General features: G+C 42.6%; 1 protein-coding gene across 1 annotated transcript in view; it reads left to right on the plus strand.

Moving 5' to 3' along the window:
• The window catches only part of CWC27 (CWC27 spliceosome associated cyclophilin), a 130,240-nt gene that overhangs the window by 1,758 nt on the left and 105,727 nt on the right, over positions 1 to 22,755 (plus strand). Inside the window, exons 3-8 of the mRNA XM_069962720.1 lie at positions 2,524 to 2,620; positions 4,410 to 4,522; positions 12,165 to 12,308; positions 13,445 to 13,543; positions 16,190 to 16,287; positions 22,510 to 22,579. Coding sequence (XP_069818821.1) covers positions 2,524 to 2,620; positions 4,410 to 4,522; positions 12,165 to 12,308; positions 13,445 to 13,543; positions 16,190 to 16,287; positions 22,510 to 22,579 — 621 coding nt within the window. The remainder of the gene's footprint in view (positions 1 to 2,523; positions 2,621 to 4,409; positions 4,523 to 12,164; positions 12,309 to 13,444; positions 13,544 to 16,189; positions 16,288 to 22,509; positions 22,580 to 22,755) is intronic.

Raw genomic sequence — 22,755 nt, forward strand, 5'->3', positions numbered from 1 at the left:
AGCTGAATTGTACTACCACACACAACTGTCAAGAACTTGCAAGAAAGTAGCTTTGCTTTTGTGGTGCACTTCTGTGAGGCTCAACCTGTCACTTGCCAGATGGTACTGTGTGACGCCACTACTGTGGTGGTTGGTCGGGATATAGCTCAGCCAGAAGGTATACTGTTGTGACACCAGTGCCAGGTGGGCACACAGGTATGGGGGTACTCCTGCTTTTATTTTAGACTGGCGAGCCATACCCTTTCCCCTGTGGTCGGTGACCTGCCGGGCTGTGAGGAGGTCCCTTGGGTACTTATCACTGTGGTCCGGAGTGGAGTTGTGACCCAACTAGACTATTGGTACCACCACCCCCAGGAAGGGGAGCTGACCCAAGGATGTGGTATTTACTGTGTAGGTGCCTGAGTAATAATTACTGAGTCCAGTTAGCATAAATAGATCTTTTTTTACTGAGAGAATACTTTATACAATAGCTGATAGCAGACTGTAGACTTGACAAGACAGAAGGTGTACTGAGGACCTTTAGAGTGGAGGAGTTGTGAGTAGTAGAGAGGAGTTTGTTCTGAAAGTCCTGAGTTGTAAAGAGAAGTTTGTACTGCAGGTTCAGAGTGGTAGAGAGGAGTAGGTTGTGAGAGTCCCAACCCAAGTGGTAATGTGCTCTGCTGGAACTTTAGAAGAAATAGCAGAATACTGAAGACTTGAAAATAGAAGTTTACTTGTGCCCGTGTTTCGACCTTTATTGCTATACCACCCTTTGCCCACCAGTGTCGGGTGACCCGTCCTATAAGGTTGACGCAAGCCCCAGACCTCATTACCTGGGTTGAGCAGAGTGGCCAAGATTCCCTGGTTACACCCGCTCTGCGAGATAGAGTACGTAGGCTTCTAGAAACTTTGCTCCATCCGGATCAGTTCCTCTTGTTATCAGGATACTGTCCTGCACTTTTAGACTTGTTCTCGGGGTGGGTTGGGGTTTGTCCTCTCCTTGGAGTAGCTTAACACTGCATAGTGTGTAGAAGTGCTGCTTTCAAGAAACTGGTCTCTGTGTCTCCAGTATGCATCTGTTTTGCACAGGAACCTGACTAAGACTGTGGACTAGTTCTGGAGTGGGGACCTGGCAAAGCTAGGGCCCAGCTGGACCACAGCAGGGACCAACTTGTTTTGCGTTCTCTCTACTCAACTACCAGACTAAGACTGACTAAGAGTGGGTGTATACTTCTTCTCCACATGTGACAACTTCCTACAGGAGGTGTAATGTCCCCTGTGAGTGGTGAAGAAAAAATTATAGAAAAAAGGAGCTTAGAGATAGGCAGAGAAGAAGAAAAGCTCCTCATTGGTGTACAGATTACAACAAACAATAACTCTTTAGTTACCTGCAGCTGTGCAAAATACAAGTACAGTTACATACAGTAGCGACATCTTGTGGTAAAACTTAGGTACTACTTCATTACCATAGTTACTTGAAGTACAGACTTTTGCGAAGGGTGTAACATACTAGTAACACCCGTGGTGGGACACCACACTTTTTGTAGTCCGCGATATCCCCTTCAAGCCCAATTGGTTTTAGTGGGAGCTTTAGAGTATGTGTGTGTAAAAGTGACATATCGCTTCTTTTCATGGGGATTTCATTGAAGTAGATGAAGCTGAGGTTTTGTAAAGTGACACTGCTTTGTTTTAACATGAAAATTGAGAAGTTGATGTGACCAGAACCTTATGTTGTATGTGGGTAGCTGATGACAGTTCCTAATGGCAGTTATTATCGGGGTCGTTGCCAGATTTTTCATACAACACTAACACTCTATTAATGTAAACCAGTGAGCCTGTGGCTCTGCAGATGTTGTAAAACTACAATTCCCTTCATGGGCTGTGGGTTTGCATTCCCTGATGTAAATACACCCAGGACATATCCACTGTAGAAAGGTATGATACAGATAATAATATTGTAGTGTAAGGGTAAATTCACATGGGCGAATCTGCAGCGGATCTAACGCTGCGAATTTGCAGCTAAATCGGCAGCGGATCGATCCCCTGTGAATTCCAATGCAATTACATACTCACAGCGGGATTGTCATTCCGCTGCCAGTATGTAAGTGCCGGCCGCATTAACCCCCGCCGCCACGATCCAGCCGCGTCTGAGGCTCCCGGCTCACGGAGGTCCCACGCAGCCGGTAATGTATCATCCCGGGCGGCGGGGGTTAATGTGGGCGCCACTTACATACTGGCAGCGGATGACACTCATGCTGCGAGTATGTAATTGATTTGGAATTCACAAGGGATCGATCCGCTGCCGATTTAGCTGCGAATTCGCAGCGTTAAATCGGCTGCGGATCCTCCCGTGTGAAATTACCCTTAATGATCAAGGCTTTACAAGATTCGCATGGTAAGTCAGTAGACAAGGTGGAAGGTCCTCTCCTCTAGAATCCAGTGTCTGACTGGTAGAGGATTCCTGGTAAAAACACTGTGGTTAAGTTACTCTGAAGTGTGAATGCTAAAGGTGCACACACCATTCATCCATTATTCATTTCCTAGGTTTTACTGAAAACAACGGCTGGAGAGATTGACATTGAATTATGGTCAAAAGAAGCTCCTAAAGCCTGTAGAAACTTTATTCAACTTTGTTTAGAAGGTAAGAAAGATCCCAGGCAAATGTGGGGATATGGTGTAGAGCAGTGTTCCCTAACCTGTGGCTCTTCAGCTGTTGCAACACTACAACTCCATGTGCTGATATGATTCCCAGAATCATAGCATAGAGCTACTGCTGCAGCCGTGGTATGTAGCAGCAGTAGCTTTAGTAAGAAGAAAGACTAGTTGCTGCCGTCTCTCTGCCTCGCGCGGCAGAATAAAAGTAGTTTTTCTTCTTACTAAAGCTACTGCTGCAGCTGCGGCTGGTGCATGCCACGGCTGCCTTTGCAGTCTGTATCCTATACTTTACCCAATTCTCTTTTTCCCGGCACGAAGGCCAGGCCCCGCCATCTTGATGACGTCACTTTGCGTTCCACCGCTGGAACGCAAGTGACGTCATCAAGATGGCGGCGCCCGGCCTTCGTGTAGTGGACAAGAGGATCAGGTAAAGTATAAGATACAGACTGCCTTTGCAGTCTGGATCTTATACTTTACCTGATCCTCTTGTCCGCTGCAGCAAGGCCGGCGCCGCCATCTTGATTACATTACTTGCCTTCCACCGATGGAACGCAAGTGACGTAATCAAGATGGCGGCGCCGGCCTTGCTGCAGCGGACAAGAGGATCAGGTAAAGTATAAGATACAGACTGTAAAGGCAGTCTGTATCTTCATTTTGTCTATTTAGGAGGATACAGACTGCCTTTGCAGTCTGTATCTTATACTTTACCTGATCCTCTTGTTCGAGCCGGGCGCCGCCATCTTGATTACGTTCCTTGCTGGAACGCAAATGACGTAATCAAGATGGCGGCCCCCCAGCCTTGCTGCCGCTCTGCATGTCGGAAGCTTCCTGTCTCATGCCGGCTCTCTTGAAAAGAGCCGGCTCAAGACAGGAAATGACAGTGTGTACAGTGAAAAAAACGGAACAATAAAAATAATTATATTTACAAATATAAAAAAAAAAAAATCACATTTAACATCTAATTAGCTAAAAAAAAAAATTAGATTTTTCGCCCATGATTGGTCCTCTTTAAGGGCACATAGATGGTGGGCCTATAGGAGACATTAAGAAACATTTAAATCTCCATGCTACTGTACTGACGGCTTTGTCAGTACAGAAGAACAAAGATTTAAATCTTTTGGAGCTCACAACATCAATAATCATAGATGATGCCAGTAGTTCCAAGGTCCAGTCTGTAACATACAATCTGCACACGGACTGTATATTACGGACATTGAATGCAGCCTAACTGTAGGACTCTTGACTATCAATGCCCCAACTCTGGGACTGTCTTAAAAATGTAAAGCCCTGGTGGGCATCCATCAATACAATGCACTCCTCTTAGTCCCTGTGCACTACAGCAAATCACACCATTACATGTGTAAGAATGTGGAAATCTGTCAATGTTAAGTGTGTGTATGAAGAATGTATGGTGCTCACAAAATCTGTAAAGGTCTCTGCACACTTTAGTCTCAAATTGCCACCTACAGTAGCTGGCTTTATAAAGTGTATGGGGTCTATGTTTCACACAGATTGATAAATGGGCATATGGCACTGTCAAAGATAGTCAAGTATAGCACATGGTTATCTTCAGCAGTACCTTACAGTGTGAATGAGGCACCAATGCACATACTTAGCTGGCTCTTAATTCTGCCTTGGCCACCCAGGGCTCCTGCTTTCAAGATTGGTGGTGGTGGGGGTCCCAGCTATCGGACGCTAATAATCAGTCCCGTATCTCTGTGTATACTGTTTTCACATTTAATAATACTGAGATGTTTTTTCCCCCTACGTTTTAGGATATTACGATAATACAATATTTCACAGAGTTGTACCCGACTTTATAGTGCAAGGCGGTGATCCTACCGGGACTGGTACAGGAGGAGAGTCTATTTATGGAAAACCATTTAGGGTAGGTTTTTCTTTTATGAATGTGGCTGAGAAGAAATAATGTGCCTGTCATTTAAACGTCAAAAGGGTGTTGCTGGATTCAGAAGTTAAAAATGTTTAATTTACTTGGGTGAAGATACATTCATGGAGGCATCTGGCAAGTCATGTGCTTAGAAACTTGTTATTGGTATCTACAATTGTAATTAGTTTTTTGTTCACTATTAGAGATGAGCGAACTTAAGTTCGGCTGAACCCCAACCGGATTGTGTGGCTGTTGATTGTGTTAGTCTGCAGCCTGGAAAAGTCCAGAATATGAGTCATAGATCTCCTAGGGCTGTATCCATGTTTTTCAGGAAGCCCTAGGGATGCGTCCATCTTCTCCCATCTTCTCCAGGCAGCGGGATTCGACAGCAGAGCGATCCGGTTCGCTTACTGTAAGTTCGCTCATCTCTAGTCACTGATTTGTTAAAGATTCCTTTTAAAGAAGCACTCCACAAAATGTTTTTATCCCTTCCCCGCTGCTCACTGCTTCATATACTCACCACAGATGACTGGTAGAGATGAGCGAACCTGCCGGATTTCTGGTTCGTATGAACCAGAAATCTCGGCATCTTACTCCCGCTGTCTGCCGGCTCAGTGGAGCGGGTGGATACAGCGTAAGGAACGCCTGGAAAACTGGGATACAGCCTATGCCATAGGCTGTATCCCAGTTTTCTAGGCTTTCCTTACGCTGTATCCACCGGCTACACGGAGCCGGCAGACAGCGGGAGTCAGATGCCGAGATTTCTGGTTCGTACGAACCAGAAATCCGACAGGTTCGCTCATCTCTAATGACTGGTGTCACAGGACAGTGTATACGCCAGTGTGCATCGGGGAAGGATAAAAAATGTTGCTTCTTTTAGGTGATTACTTATTTTTAACAGCTCTTGGTCTCCTCCAATCCTCTCCATACATATGCACACTTAGTTTGGCTGAGCATCCACATGCCCTCAATAGGGAGAAGAGGAATAACCTGTCCTCAGATACCTCCTGTGGGATTATCTCCCTTAAAGAGAATCAGTCACTAGGTTTATGCTGCCTTAAATGAGGGCAGCATAAACTAGTGATATAAATGCTGAACAGTTCAGTGTACATTATTTTGTTTAGCGGTTCTCCTAATATGCAGGAGAATAAGATACTTTATTCCCCCACCATGATCTGTTATGGTAGAGTAAGCCATCCTACACATAGAAAATAGTTTGCCATTCCTTCCAAAATTCCCACGTTCAGGTGCTCTTATGTGTAGGGGGCCATTCCCATACCCCCATGCCAGCAACAGTAATTCGCACAATGTTGCTGATAACATTGAACGGCTATTGGAATAGGTATGGGGGTGTGGAAACGTGGCCTAAGGGTCCTTTTACACACACAAATATCTGATAAATTTTTGTAGTCAAAAGTAGAAACAGACTTATAAAGTAGAGAGCAGGTCTTAAAGGAAAGACTGAGATTTCTTCTTATTTAAAATCCATCCCTGGCTTTGGTCTCAAAAGTCTGTCAGATATCTGTGTGTGTAAAAGGACCCCAAGGTACAAGTATGTTCACACTGAGTAAAAGCGGCGGAACTCCTGTCTGCCTCAGTGTCCCACATGTCAATTCTTTGCCGGAGAGCAGTGGGAGCACAGGTGCGCAAAATTCCGCTTGGAACACCTGCCTGCGGACTCCGAGCTGAATCCCGCCTTTATCTCTTTCAGTGGGAGGCCTTGCATGCCTCTGCTCTCTGCTTCTGTCCGCTCAAAGAACTGCATGGACATCGTTAGATCTCCTGTGCTTCTTGCAGCACCTGTCAGCAATAAAGACTTCCATTACAGCCATCTGTTCTTCTGTGCATAATAGGCAGTAGCTGCAATTTCTTTACAAATCTGATCAATTCCAGTTATGGATTTGTTGCTTAGGCAGTTCACCAAAGATTAATCCACATAATAAATAATAAATCTCCCAGAAGTTCACATTGCTGAGCACTTGGCATCTATGAGCTAAATGTCGCTTTGTTTTATAAAATTACGGGCTAAAAAAATAAGAATGAGATGCGGTAGATTTCTAAGCGACTACCCAGAGGATTTATGCTGCCGTATATGTTGGCATTTACCTCTAATGTCAGGGATTTCTATAAATGCAGCTGCCGCTTTCTGTATTGGTGGTGATCCTGCGCAGACAGGTCGCTCTTACTGTTTCTTGCCGTAGTCTAATATTTGCCTAGAGCAGCAGCTTATGTAGGTGTATTGCAGACATCTCCCCTACAAACATTTTAAAGGCTTTACCTGCTGTGCTCCTTAAATTTATTAGTAAAGTAAAAATGTTATTAATGGTGTGACCATGAGCGACCATTGTTCATGATAATCATCCTGTCTAGTAGTAAAATGACTGGATCAATTATTAAAGGATTGTCCAGTTTGAAAAACTATGTAAGTACAGTATATATTGTGAGGGGGTACTCTTGTTAGGATCCTCATCTGGTTGATAACAAAGAGGGTCTGTTGCTGTGGACGACCTGTACTGACCTGTGCATTAAGACACTATTACATGGAGCGATCATTAAAAAAAAATTTGCTATAACGATCGAAAATGAGCGATTATCTGTCCATGTAATTACACCCAACGATCAAACGAAGAATGAAAAATCATTTGGTTTGTTTTTTCAACATTTTGAAAAATTATCGTTGGTAGTTTGCAGATCGTTCGCATATTTGTTTGTGTAATGAGTCGTTCACTAAAAAAAACATGTTGTGTGGATTGTCCTGAGGAACGATTAGTGAACGTTAAACGACGTAAAAACGAAAATTCATAACGGTAATCTGTGAATGTAATAACCTCAGAATCGTTTGCTACAAAATCACTAGTTTTCACTAACGATCGATCGTTATAGCCAATCTTTAAACGATAATCGCTACGTGTAATACGGGCTTTACTCAGATAACATAGTGATTTGAATGGTCACAGGGTAATGCTTCATTTCCTTTGTGGTGGCAGTGCAAGAAAACTGAACACCCTCTACAATGTTTCACCATAGACTGCAGCTGATGGTGGAAGGACACTTTTCCACTGATACAAAATTGTTGGCCCATCCTGAAGGTCCCCTTTAGTCGGCTGAACCTGCCACTCGGCTGTCAGTTGGCTTTCCCCAGCCTCTGAAATGCTGAGGGCCGTAATGCCTCCTCAGCAGGTCAGACAACTTTAACCTTCTGATAGCTCCCTATTACGCACGGGCACTGAGGATGAAGGCAAGTTTTTTACCTTCATCCTCAGCGCCGTTCCCGTGCAGTTATAATATAGTGCTCTGTCTGGTAAAGCCATGTGGAGCAATGCCCCGCCCCCAGAGCACTGATCCACCCCCTGCTGGCCCGCCCCTAACAGACATCTAACAGTGTCAGCAGTTTAAACATGTAGCTGACAGATTCATCCCTCATCCAGAGTGGTGACTAGTAACAAAGAGCATCTCTTCCTCTGGAGGGCCTAGGCTCTTGTACATTACACAGACTGTACATTGATTTAAATGGTGACTGCGTAATGCTTTGTTTTTCCTGTGGTGGCGCTTAAGTGAAATTGAGCACTTTCCCATATAAAAGCTGATCATTGTGGATCTTAGTAGGGTACTTTTCAAATTTGGTTATTATCAATAGACCTCCTTAAAAGTGGGCATTGTCCAAAGCAGCGCCCCCCCTTTTATAGAGTTTGGCTGGGACTATTAAAGCATTACTGTAATTTAACAAAACATTTAAAAAGCTTTAATCGGGTCTGTGTTAGATACAGCCAGAAGAATGTGATCTGTATATGATAACATTTTGTAGTCCCGAACAGCCCCATTAAATTATGGTTTACGAATTACAATGAGTGTTTCCTGCCATAATTCTTTTCTAGTAAAAGAAAAAAAGTTTCCAACTGATATAAGATGGGGCTGTCTAAATGGAGATTTTGTAATGTGTGCATAATAGATTGTTAGCGTGATTGCCCCATGTATTGCTTGATGAGATTCAGCGTGAGTCTCCTACAAAAGATATGATTTGGTCTCTGCAGATGTGTTGGCGCAGTTTGCAAAGGGAACACAGGAGCATTCTTTGCATATCAAAAGAGAGGAATAAAGCTATGTTCTCACCTATCTGACTGCAAAAGAAAGTTTTGTAAAGTAGCGACAAACTATATGTACATGTTTCACTTTCTAATAGGGCATAGAGACCGAATGGGTGGAGTGGATCCTAACTGTCACAGTGGAGGGTGACAAACAAAGGGTTCACTCTGGTGGACCTAGCTTGTCTGTGTATTACATGTAGTGGGGAAACATGTCACTGACTGGGAATTAGGGATGTCACGATACCAGAATTTTGAGTTCGATACCAATACCAACTTTTTTATTTCAATACTCGATACCATTTCGATACTTAACATATAACCCCCTGTAAAAAACAATATAATCCCCCCCCCCCCCAACTGCAGACAAAATGCTCCCTAATTTTTACACTGTTCACTGTGTAATAAACCTGACATGTGCGATATGATCTGCAGCTTTGATTGGTAACATGTTTGCATATACGATTTTGGTTTTTGTTTTGCGAAAACACTGATTTGCTCAGGGTGATCACTGGTGCTGATCACTGAGGCGCGTTGAGTACAGCCTCCGTGCCCCACTGTGCCTCAGTGAGGACTGGTGCACATGGAGAAGCTGCAGGAGCACTCACCGGGTGAGAGCTGCTCCAAGGGACCGGGGGACCGGGCGACCAGATGAGATGGGGCAGGAGCGCTCAACCCGCCAGGAGCAAGCGGCGGGTGAGCGCTCCTGCAAGGGACCGGGCATAGGGAGGTGCAGGAGCTCTCACCCCGCCGGGAAGGAGCGGGGAGGGTGAGCGCTCCTGCACAGGACTGTTTAGGGGTATGCTGATCCAGCTGGGACCGGGCGGGGGGGGGGGGGCTCCGCAGCGGGGTGAGTTTTAGATAAGTAGCGCTCACCCCGCTGCCTTGAACCGGGCAGAAGGTATAAGGGGCTGGGAGAGAGACAGGCAATGTGATGGGACAGAGGGAGAAGACACGGATTCAGCTGCATAGAGGCATACATCAGCTGCTCAGCCGCGATTGGCTGAGCACAGTTATGCTCAGCCAATCGCGGCTGAGCAGCCGATGACGCGGCAGAGGGGGGCCGGCATGAGGGATGGCTGCAGCGATTCGGCCGGCCTCCCGAAGATGACGTCCTTGGCAGAAGATCGGAGACTGGTGTCGGCACGTGACAGGTATGTGTAATGCACCACACTTCCGGGTACACGTGCGGGGGTGGTGGGACACGGGGAAGGAGGCGGTTTACAGACATAACATACATTACAAAGTTGTATAACTTTGTAATGTGTGTTATTTTGTGAATAATTTCTTAGCGCCGCACTACCCCTTTAAGAACAGAATACTGACAAAGTTTACCACTCGGTTTCCAAATTGTACAAAAAAAAGAGTGAGAGAGAGACAAACACAGAATTAGACAGCAAAGTTTGCATTGTTCATTGTAGCACTATTTGGTAATAAAATAAACACATGTTTGTGCTTTTTTATGTGAAGATCCTTCTCGTATTTCATTTAGAAAGATGGGCAAGGTCAGCTTCCTTCATTTTATTTCCCCTGTTTTTGAAAGGCAATTTTCTGCCATGTTCTGCCCCTTCACAGCCAGAGGAGTATGTATCTCCTTGCAGTGCAAGGATCTGCAGGCCCCTGTGGCAGGGAATGGGCAGACAAAACCAATAATCCACTCTTAAGGAGAAAGATATTGCCGCAACCTTTGGACAATTTCCAGAGTTGTGTATCACTGAGCATCATCTTTCCAAAATGAGCAAAACACTGTGCAGTCTTTGTTATGATTTTGTAATAAATTTGTAATAAATTTGTAATAAATGTGCTCAGACTCAAGGAAGGGTCCAGAAAAGAGTTCCTGGGAGCATGGTGGTGGTGGTGGATCTGAATCCCTTATTTCCCTGGAGGTGCCAGGCTGTGGGGAAGGAGGCTGAGCTGCTGGAGCAAGGGTTCCACTCCCTTGGGTAGCGTAAGTGGACTGCGTGAAAGACTGGGTGGTGGATAAGTTACTGGACACATTATCCACTATCCACGTGATCACCTGTTCACACTGCTGCGGTTTTAATATCGGTCTACCATGAGACCCCGTAAGTTGGGCGAAGAAGCTATGGAGTGAACATCTGCAGTGTGCCACTGCTCCCTCCTCAACGGGTGTGGCTGTGTCACCCTGCCCTGAACCACGGCCTGTGCCAACTGCATCGCTTGGAACCCCGCGCCCTCATCCTCGACCCTTACCCCTGGGGTTCACCATTTTATGGACACTGCACAGTATGGAGCTCAGATAGGCCTTGCGTAAGAAATACAGAAATCAGAAAATATAGTAGAGGGCCCACTAGTTTTTAGAGGGCTGTGGAATACAATCTGTTGGTGTCTGCACCTATATACACTCTTTGACATCCCCTTTACACTGTGGAAGCAGTAGTAAACTTAGATATGACTTGTGTAAGAAATACAGAAATCAGAAAATATAGTAGAGGTCCCAATAAAATAGTACTGAGCACTTCTTAGGGGTCTGTATGCAAAACCTAATGTCCCCTTTCTGCCAGCAGCCGATCACCACAGTGTGCTGCTGAAATCGCAGTAACAGCACTGCAAGTCCCAGCCAGCAGGCTGTAGTAATACAATTTGAAAACGATTTGAAGCCCTTACAAGGGCTGTTTGGTTGTTTTGCTAGTATTCCCTGCCTACTGGAATGCTAATTTCCTCCCTAAAGCCCTCCCTGACCAGCAGCAGCTCTATCTCTAATCTCTTCCAGCATGCATGTGAGCCAAGCCTCGGCGGCCTCGATTTTTATATGGCAGGGTCATCTGATCTGGCCAACCAATCGCTGCTATCAACATGTATGGGTCCCACGTCATCGCAGGATGTACCGAAGAGTCTCCTGCATGTTTATTGGCTGTGAAAAACTCGAACGAGTACCAAGCTCGGACAAGCATGTTCGCCCATCACTAATCCTTAAGGCCCTATTCCACGGAATGAATATCGGCCGTATTCGGCCGCTACGGACGATAATCGTCCCGTGGAATAGAGTGCAACGATCAGCCGATATCGTTCATGTCGGCTGATTGTTGCAGTCGCTTGTTTTTCAACATGTTTAAAAACAAGCGACTGATAAAGCAACTATCTTCTGCCGTCGCTCCGCTGAGTAGGAGCATCGGCAGCAGACGCTGCTGTATCCTATGGTCTGCCTGGACGATCAGCGATCACCCGGGCAGCCCCTCCCGCACTCACCCGCCTGATTTCAATGACATACTGTAGCCATCTTTTTTTCACTGCATGATCTCTTCTTGAAAGTTTGAAATTTGTAAAAAAGTAAAATATATCATTGAGTCCAACCAGTTCACGGCTTCTTGAATGTCAATGATCCATAGACATTAGACCAGTGTAACTTCAATTGCAGCTGCTTGTACCTCTGGGCTGTATGTTTTAGGTTTGCACACTACATGACTTTGACGATGTACTTTCAGTATAAGAGCTGTACCTCACCGAGGTTCTTCAGATGTTTTCCATGTCATACAGCCTGAAGGGGAGATTCAAGAGGAGTTTTTTTAATAGCCTTTTTTTTTCCCCCTAACTTCTAGGATGAATTCCATTCACGTCTGCGCTTTATTCGAAGAGGACTTGTTGCCATGGCGAATGCCGGACCCCATGACAATGGCAGCCAATTCTTCTTTACACTTGGCCGCGCAGATGAGCTTAATAACAAGCACACCATCTTTGGAAAGGTCTGGAAAATACTCCATAGTGAGGAATAGTAATGTTTAGCAGAAGGCAGAGTGCTTCTCTTGCATATTATGTGACAAAGTGAACAACATTAAATGCAACCTGATGACATGTCATCAGATATAGAGAGTGAAGGACTACAACAGCATCCAGAGTTTAATCAGAAATCTTCAGTTTATTGAAAGTCCAAGAGCATAGCAACAACGTGTTGACCCCAGACAGTCTTTATTAGGCTTGATAAAGAAACATCGCTGCTGTGCTCTTGGATTTGCAATAAATTGAAGATTTTGGATTGAATTCTGGATGCTGTTGGAGTCCTTCCCTCTCTATACCATTCAAGTTAGCATTGGGATAGCTGACACTCCAGCATGCATCCTCACAACTAACTGCCAACTCCAGGACCTTTGGTTATGTCATAAGGTATGTCCAAAGTTATTGATTGCACCGGGTCTCACTGCTGACATCTGCTGTGAACAGAAGATATAGCCGGGATAGAACGCAGCAACAATGCAATTTTCTTCATATCCGCTTACTTATTCCAACAATGTTGTCCCATAGACTTACATTGTCAGAATAAGCTGTTACTGAGATATGGCCGGGGAGTGAATGGCATGGCTGACACACTCCCTCCCTGTCTATGTCTTCTGATCTCAGACCCAGCAGGTAGACCCTCTGTGATCATGCCTGATGAGTTGTCAAAAGTTAGTTTTGATGACAGGTACATGTCCTCATTTGCCTATTTTGGCAAATAAACGTCTTTCCCTTGAATTTGTAAGCTGTCATTGTAGTCATACATTTTAAGGAAAAATAACAGAGAAAAGCAAAACACAAAGTAGCAAGTAGAGAAGTTTTAGAATTGTTATATCGAATACAACTAGTGTATGGTCATTAAAATTATTACTGGTATCTCTCTGTGTTACCAAGGAGTCTGTGGCCAACAATGATAAATTTAAAGGACCGCACAAATCCATATGTTGTTCGTGTGACCTGACCTGATGACCGAGATCAGCTCCTGTCTGACCAGTCTGGGAAAGGGGGGCAATAATGATGCAGACCACCTTTATGGGCAGTATAGGCATTATCATTGGTGCCCTCCCATCTGTGCCCTGTATAGACTGAAGTGTATTGTGTATTCCAGGTGACCGGAGACACTGTTTATAATTTACTACGTCTAGCAGAAGTGGATATTGGTGAAGAAGACAGGCCTGTCAATCCACACAATATACGCTTTGCTGAGGTATGTCCTTACCATGAAAAGTCTAAACACCTGACACAGATGGTTATGTTCTTTTAATATGATATGTTCCATTCTATAATATACCTATCCATGCAAGAGTGTAGATGACTTTTTTTGCTGCTAAGTGTGATATCTATGTTCTGCTTTACAAGATGCAAGTTGGCATGAAGAATTACACAAGATTTACAGTAAACCAAAAGACAGGGGGAACAACCCACCAAAAAAATTGCAGGACCAAATATTAAGAAATATATATTATTGTTCTTTTATTAGGATATATATAGAAAATATTCTATTGTAAGAACTCAACCTAACAGTACTGCTAGGAAGAGGGGTGTACAGTGAGTGCACTACTTGGTTGGCACCAAGAACCAGCAAATATGAGTAATAGAAGTAGTAGGCTCTCTAGCGTAACTCCCCTTAAATTATCCAAGTTAATATGTATAGTCTTAGATATGTATCGTTTCTGGTTATATCATAAATGGTTCATTATAATAAGTCAGAATTGTGTGTAGAGATAAATAATTTTTATATTCATAAGATGAAACAAATAAAAAATCAACCAGTGAAAAATACAAGCAAAATAAAAAAACACACCTGTATCAAGATTCATAAGGCTCTATAGACATATATATATATATATCAGTATACATCTTCATAGTATGATAATCACAGGTGTATATATATTAAAATTCTTAGTGTAAAACACATAAAAAACAGCAAAGCTTGAAGGATGTTTCATAAAAAAGCGTATCTTTGTGTAGTATATTTCATACACGACTATTTTTCATAAATGATTATAGCAGTACAATCTTGTCCATATGTGACTCTGCAGGGCCCTTGCAGATCGCAGTGGTTTGTAGTCACTGTGCTTATGGTAAATATAGAACTGTTCCTCTGTTAGTTGATTCGAGATATATTTTATCACTTAATAGTAGTTATGTTTGTATATGCAGAGGTAATACATTTAAAATAAAATAAAAGCGGTGAAAGTACACCTCTCACCAGTCCGAAGTCTCTGTGTTTGCAGTATATCTGCGGCCGCAGTTAGTGAGGAGCATGTAGATGGATATGGAACTTCTCCTGCTCAGAGATCCTTCATTCGGGAGGTTCTCCACAGAGTATTCCTCAAAGATCTTGTCTCTCACATTTGTGAAGCTTCAGGAGGTATGTTTCATGTCTGATTGCCTCTCCCAATGTGGCTGGGTGTTCACCTCTGGCTGGGTGCTCAGATCTAAAGTGCGGACTGGTGATATATTGTGCACAACTCTTATTAGACGCGTTCTTTCCTCAGTAATATGTTGCAAAGTGAATTCTGTTCCTTTGTGTAGCATTTAAATATATGTTAAATCCATGTTAATTGCAGACCTGGAGTTTTCCCTGTTGCTGCTAATCAGTGGACTGGATTCCTGCAGCTTTGCTTCATGGGAAGTGTCCGTAGTATACTCATACTTTAACATACTGTTGTATAGACATAAAATTAGTATATTGATGTATTTGTAACAGAGTATATGCGTTTTGTACGTAGCCCCCATTGATGCGCTGTTTGTCTATAGTTTATATATAAAAGAAAAGGATGGAAACATACTTATGTAGCAGTCACATAAAAACGCATGGACAATGTTTCCATGTGAACAAGCACGGAAACTGTGAAACTGCAGAACATTATTACCTCTCTCTCTCTCTCTCTCTCTCTCTCTATATATATATATATATATATATATATATATATATATATATATATATATATATATATATATATATATAGAGGACACATATGAATGGAAGACACATATAAACATACGAGTAAGAGATATATATTAACCAAGTGAGTAGAATTAAATAAATAGATGGAGAAATAAAAAAAAATAAAAAAGATAGAAAATAAAATAATAAATGAAAAATAAATAAAATAAAAAAAAATACAAAAAAATATATATATATTTCATTTATGATTAATAAATTTATGATATAACCAGAAACTATATATATCTAAGACTATACATATTAACTTGGATAATTTAAGGGGAGTTACGCTAGAGAGCCTACTACTTCTATTACTCATATATATAGAAAAACTTGTTTACAGAAACACTTTTTAAAATACACAGAAATACACAGTGTAGGAGCTGACACATAATCTAGATCCCCAGAAGATTGGTGGTAATGAATAGGGTACAAAATATCCAACAATACAAATGGAAATAAAATATGTATTAATACTGATTCACATAGATGCAGTACTGGGCATTGGGCATACACTATACTATTATTATGCACATTAGTGTATACAGCATATGCAGATCAAATACCATAGATATACATAGCCCATAAATCTTGTCCTTAGTGCAGCGACCAACATACCACTCACCCAACGTGCGTTTCGCGTTCTTGCTTTCTCGAGGGAAGATTTACAGTATCTGCACTGAATGTTTTGGCAATAAAATACACTAAATTCTTTTAGTGTTTTTTTACGTTTTCATTGGGAAAACCACATGAGAATTGACATTGAGAATTTTCTTTTTTTTCCCAGATCAACTGGTGTCAGAAATTCATTCAAATGTGTAAATTACTTCTATTTAAAAATCTCAAGTCAAATAACCTCATTGATAACATAAAGGCAATTTACCTGTATGTTTCCTGCAGGTTTTGTTTAATCCATTTGAAGACATCATTCCCAGAGTAACCAAAAAGGGAAAAAAAGAAAAAGAGGAAGAGAAGCAGCCAAAGGTAAAAGGCACAAAGTAAGTCCCGGATGTAACTACTCCAATGCACACCACAAAAATTGTATAACATAAGAAAAAGTCAGATCACCAAGTCCAAATAGTGATCAAAACAGGTTACCTGAGGCGGAGCATGAGAGCGAATGGATGCCAGGCTGATGCCCAGTGTGCCCAGTTAGCTGGCTAGAGGAAGAGAGCTCCAGCTCTAATATTTAAAAACTTCAATTCTTTATTCCATCGTGTTAAAAAATTTTTAAACATGGATATCTAGTACAAGAAACACGTACACTTTTTGGGGTAATACCCCTTAGTCACGCCATCTTAAGGCCCTATTACGCGAAACGATTATGGACGACAATCGTCTTGTGCAATAGAAGACAACGATCAGCCGACATGAACGATGTTGAAAGACAACCGACTATGATAGCAGCCATATGCTCCATGTAGTCGCTCTGTGGAATAGAAACGGTGGCAGTAGACCGCTGCTATCTTCAAGGGGCTGCCCAGATGATCTAGCAATCACCTGGGTAGCTCCAGCCCCCTCCTCCTGTCTCTTACCTGCTCGCTGCCGAAGCGTATAATAGCGGCAGCAGCAAGCTGCTATTACACGCGTCCCGTGTAATAGGGGCTTTAAAAAGTCAGTGTGCTCTGCGGGGTTGATTTACAAAGAGGAAAGAGGCTTCTATGTTCTATGATGTAGAAGCCTCTTATGGTCATTACGACCACATCTATTGGTCACTGCATTTTCCTCTATAAGCACAATGCCAGTGACTGGTTCCCTTTAACAGTCAAGAATAATAATCTACTCTTCTGCCATCGCATCCCTCCACAATGTACTGCCAACACTCAGTAGTGGATTATAACAGGGGCGTTGCGGGCGGCAGCCCGGGGCCCTGAGCTCCTGGGGGGCCCATGACCACCCAAAAAGACTTATACTGTACTTTCAGTGGTGTACTGTCTCCTGGCTACACTTCCGCCATGATTTGCAAAAAAATCACAGTTTTTTTAATGGCAATTTTGCACAAATCAGGACATCATGACATTATCTATACTGTACTATAAACGCAAGGCTAGTGCTGCCATAGTTACAGTGGGGTGGGGGGTGGGGCCCAGGCTTGGTGAACAGCCCGGGGCCTATGGTAAAGTTAATCCGCCCCTGCCAACACTACATAAATGAGCAGGTTTGACATGGCCACTAATGCATAATCATGTCTGTTCCAAAATAACATATATATAATTTTTTTTTTTTTTATTTCTGCACTGTTGTCTATTATGTCCTTGGTCCTGTAACTTAATATATAACATTCTCCATAAAGCAGGAACCGCAGGCTAATAATCTGTTACTTGTAAGGGTGATTCTGTTCTTCTGCTGGGTCCCTCATTATAGTCACAGCAAGCTGTAGCCGGCTGCTAAAAGCCTGTGGTCCACTGTTGTAGGAACAGGACGTAATTACATACAGTGGGGAAAATACATACACTGCTGATTTTGCAAGTTTTCTCACTTACAAAGAATGGAGGAGTCTGTAATTTTTATCGTATTAATTGTATTGCGCGAAATAAGTATTTAATACAAAAGAAAAACAGAACTTTAATATTTGGCGCAGAAACCTTTGTCTACAGTTACAGAGGTCAGACGTTTCCTATAGTTCTTGACCAGGTTTGCACACACTGCTCCATACAGATCTCATCCAGATCTTTCAGATTTCAGGGCTGTCCCAGCGCAACATTGAGATTCAGCTTCTGCCAAAGATTTTCTATTAAGTTCAGCTCTGGAGACTGACTAGGCCACTCCAGGATCTCTAAATGCTTCTTATGCAGCCACTCCTTGGTTGTCCTGGCTGTGTGTTTAGGGTCAATGTCATGCAGTAAGACCCAGCCACGACCCATTGTTGGCCCAAACCTCATAATATACGTCCCCATCTATCCTCCCTTCAATACGGTGAAGCTCGCCTTAGAAAGAGTAAGATTAATAGTTATCTTGTATTTCTTCCGTTTTCTAATATTTGCTGCAACAGTGGTTGCCTTACCAGGACTGTGGAGTCGGTTAGCCTCAGCTCTGTCTCCTAAATTTTATCAAAATCCAGCTCCTTCATAAATGGCCAGACAGACACCAGGGGACTTATTTATCAAACCAGTGTAAAGTAGATCTGGCTCAGCAGCGTCTCCCTAATGTCCTACATGATCCTGGGGTGACTTTGAAGTGAATAAGGTAAAAATATAATGCAGCTTTTCCTGAGTGTTCAGTGGATGCAGTCAGTCTCCAGCCTCCATGTCCTGAACAATTCAGAACTAGACTACATGGACCAGGTGGTTTTTCCTGCTGACAATCTTCTATGTTTCTAACCAAATATTTACAATACACAAAGAAACACTGCTAACAATGATACCTGTGATATAGAGGTCAGACATAGGCCCAGATTTATCAGCTCTCTGTCAGCATCCGCGCTCCTAAATCATTGCGGCCCCACAACAACTACCCTTTTAGCCAGTCAGTGACTGCAGTTGTGCCCGTCTCACTCACTGAGTGGAATTTCTGAGTGGGGTCATGACATCACTGGATCACAAACAGCCTCTGCCCCCACCCCCCGATTATTTTTTCTTTTTCTTTTTTAAAAACTTTTGCCCAGAATCCCCTTTTCATTTCTGCCTCTCTCTCAAACACACAACCTGCCTGCTGCAGCCATAGCACACTGAAGAAAATCACACAATCATCTTCCAAATAATCATTACATTGAGGACAGAGTTTACTGTTACACTACTTATTCTCCTCCTTCTTCTCGATACTACACAGGATATTTTCATTACACTGCTGCTCATATACAATCATCCAGCATCTACAGTAGGAAGAAGACTGCACAGAACTCCCCCTTCCCACACACACAATGAACTCTTCCATCTCAGAAACAAACTGACAAATGGTGACCACCAACTTTTCCCCAACCATTCCTATCTAATAGGGCCAGTGCCTTATTACTGATATATGTAGGAAATGCAGAAAAATGCAACATATGTAGGAAATGATTCACCTTTTCTAATTAACCCCTAGACGACCCTGGGTGTACAGGTACGTCCAGGATCGTCTACGGGTGTTCAGAGCTCTGAACCCCCGCGGTCCCTGGTGCCGCATGTAGTCCGGGCCATCGGCTATTAGGGGGCACAGTCCAATCGACATGCCTGCTAATTAAGTAATCAGATGCAGCAGTCAAAGTTGACAGCTGCATCTGATTACTTGCTGTAAGCCATCCCCCCATCCCCCCCCCCCGGGACATTGTCCCGGAGGAGCGATCCACACATCCGGCACCGCCCGGGGTCTGCGCTGTAATGGCGCTGATCCTGGCTTGGCACTCGATTGCTTTTGGCTGCCGAAAGCAATTCAGTGCCTATCTCAATGATCTATGCAGTATATCTATACTGCATAGATCTCAATGAGAGATCAGTGTGCTTATACTAGAAGTCCTCCAGGGGGGCTTCTAGTATAAGTGTAAAAAAAAGTGTTATTATTAATTTAAAAAAAAAAACCCTCCCCTATTAAAAGTTTGAATCACCCCCCTTCTCCCATGTTATAAATAAAAGTAAATAAACATGTTTGGTATCGCCGCATGCGTAATGGCACAAACTGTTAGTTTAATTCATTCCTGATCTCGCACAGTAAACGACGCAAGCGCAAAACAATCCTAAGGTGCATAATTGCGCATTGTAATAAAAAGCGATCAAAAAGTCGTATATGCGCAATCAAGGTACCGATAGAAAGTAAACATGATGGCGCAAAAAATGACACCTCACACAGCCCCATAGACCAAAGGATAAAAGCGTTATAAGCCTGGGAACAGAGCGATTTTAAGGAACATATATTTGTTAACAATGGTTTGAATTTTTTACAGGCCATCAGATAAAATAAAAGTTATACATGTTACATATCGTTGTAATCGTAACAACTTGAGGAACATATATAACAAGTCAGTTTTACCCCAGGGCAAACTGCATAAAAGCAAATACCCCCCAAATAAAAGAAATGCGTTTTTTTCCAATTTCACCACACGTTTAATTTTAAAACTAGCTCTGACTCCACAGGTCTGTGAGATTTCTTGCTGGTTGCTGGGCTATAGAATATTTATTTCATGCAATAAACTGCAAATTCATTATTTAAAAATTATACAGTTATTTTCAGTTTTCTCAGTCTCTCACAGGTGAAGTGTACCAGGAATAAAATTACAGTCCTCTCCGTTACTTTGTAGGTGGAAATCAGTAATGTATCAAATAGGAACAGAACAAGGAAAAATTTACTGTTTACAGGATGTTCTGTTCAGAATTATTTACAGTCTCTATAATTCATACTAGAGGCTGCCTTATGTCTTCTAGGAAATATATCATGTCTTCTATACAGGCCCTTTTTCATCAGTCCTGCAAGAAATCACAGTGTGTTAACAAATGAATGGCCATCTAAATCTCCATATATGAATTGCAGCAGCTTGCCCCATCTCCTATATCATTTTAATGGCCCATAACTAATTGGTCTTAAATAAATTTTTATTACATCTAAATAACTAATGTTTAGGAAGAGTTGACAAACATCTCTTTTACTCTTAAAGTCACATAATAAACAAGTAATGAGCATAGCTTCAGCATAACAGTGCGTAGAATTTAAAATCTCATAGTTTAATGAAGCCCACCTTAAAGGGTTATTCTGTAGAGAAACAAACCTTTCACTAAAGTCGGCTGAATGTGCTGCTCTTGGTGTGTTCGGCCGACTGTATAAGATGTATAACAGCCTCCAAAACCCTCTACAAGGGATGTTGATGCAGTGAAGGTTCAAGTGTGCTGGATTTTTGCTGTCTGACCCTTTAGGGCTGCGGGGGATAAGCCAGCGGCATAGTAGTCTGGTGGCAGCTTACCCTTTCCCATAGGGAACACATGATGTTCAGCCATACTTAAAGGGGTTAACTGCTTTATAGTAAAATTGCAAAATGTACAGTATTAGTAACTGTACTGTAACTGCATGTACTGACAGCAGCTCCCTTCGTCCCCCATAGAGCTAAAATCAGCTAATCCAGGCTGTGCTATCCTGCTCTGTGGTGATTCTGTCCTAAGATGGCCGACATGGAGGAGCATGTGACCATGGCCCGCCCCCAGTGTCTTCCATAGGCATATACAGACTCAGTGGTGGACACTGACCTTCAAAATGTGCAGTTAGTTGTGACACAACTAGTATAGTGAAGTAGCCTCGTCTCCTGAGGCACATACAGAAGATTTCTTTTCTTCTTCTTTAGTTACTGCTTTTTCACTATAATACACTATATAATTCACAGAACGGAGAAAAATAAGTGAAGAATTAGTATCCCCCCCCCCCCCCCCCCCACACACACACATGTATAGTTCCTTTAAAGCAAATCTGTAGCCACCAACGACCAACCCCCTCCCCACTCCCGCCTATACCATTGCATTGCCTCCTTCAATCGATGTCCTGTCGTGGGGTCTGTCGCCTGGTGCTGGTATTTATGGAAAAAAGATCTTTTATTCCGGCTGCATATCCCTCTTCTTCTTCCCCATCTTGCTTTGTCTTAGCCCAGGGCACAGCTGCTCTACGCCCCGCCGAAATACAAAGATTTGGCACCAGGAGACAAACAGACCCTGGGACAAGACCTGGATTGACCATGTCGGGGGGTGGGGGTTTGGCGGCTACAAATGATCTTTTTGCCACAAGCACTAAAGACAGTGAAAGCATTTTAAGAAAGAATAGATTGATCACAAAAATAATTTTTTTATTGGTCATTTTTTCTCTTCTTTGAATTTCCTTTTAAGATGTTTTCAAGTGGTCACCAGCCGTTTAAAGAAGACTGCATGTAGCCTCTTCAGTACTAAAGTCTTAAGATATATTTCTAACTCTTAAACCCCTTCATTTTAGCAATTTCTTGAACCTGACCACATGCCCCCCCTCTTATAACATCTTCAGCCTTGTCTCACGGTCATCAGTGAATATATGTAAGGTGCTCTTACACTTTATAGAGTAGCTCTGCTTTGAAAGTTGTTCTGAGGTTGAATTAGTAATAGTTACTTAGTACTGTGGTCCTGATCTGGTGTACCAGGCATAACCCATGGGCAATAGTGGCACTGTTTCTTGACAAAAGGATATTTTTTTGTTCTTTTGTTTTTTTTTCCCCTCTTGTTTTGTTTATTTATATAACCTCCTTTCAAAAAATATTTAATCTTACTTGGTACATTTAACTTTATATTTCTCCTTTAAAGGAACTTCAATTTACTTTCGTTTGGTGAAGAAGCTGAAGAGGAGGAAGAAGAAGTTCTTAAAGTCAGTGAGGTAATAATACACTAATGCTGGAATAAATAAACGTTATCTTCCTAGAGTCTTATTACACAGCCTGATCATAAACTGTAAATGAGCGCTGATTTGCTAGATCGGCTCTTGTTTACTGAGCAATTACACGGGCTGGCAATTGGGCGGCAAGGGCTACACAGACATTGTTAGTGATGTAC

The sequence above is a fragment of the Dendropsophus ebraccatus genome, chromosome 3 (genome assembly GCF_027789765.1).
Source record: "Dendropsophus ebraccatus isolate aDenEbr1 chromosome 3, aDenEbr1.pat, whole genome shotgun sequence".
In the NCBI taxonomy this organism is placed as follows: domain Eukaryota; kingdom Metazoa; phylum Chordata; class Amphibia; order Anura; family Hylidae; genus Dendropsophus; species Dendropsophus ebraccatus.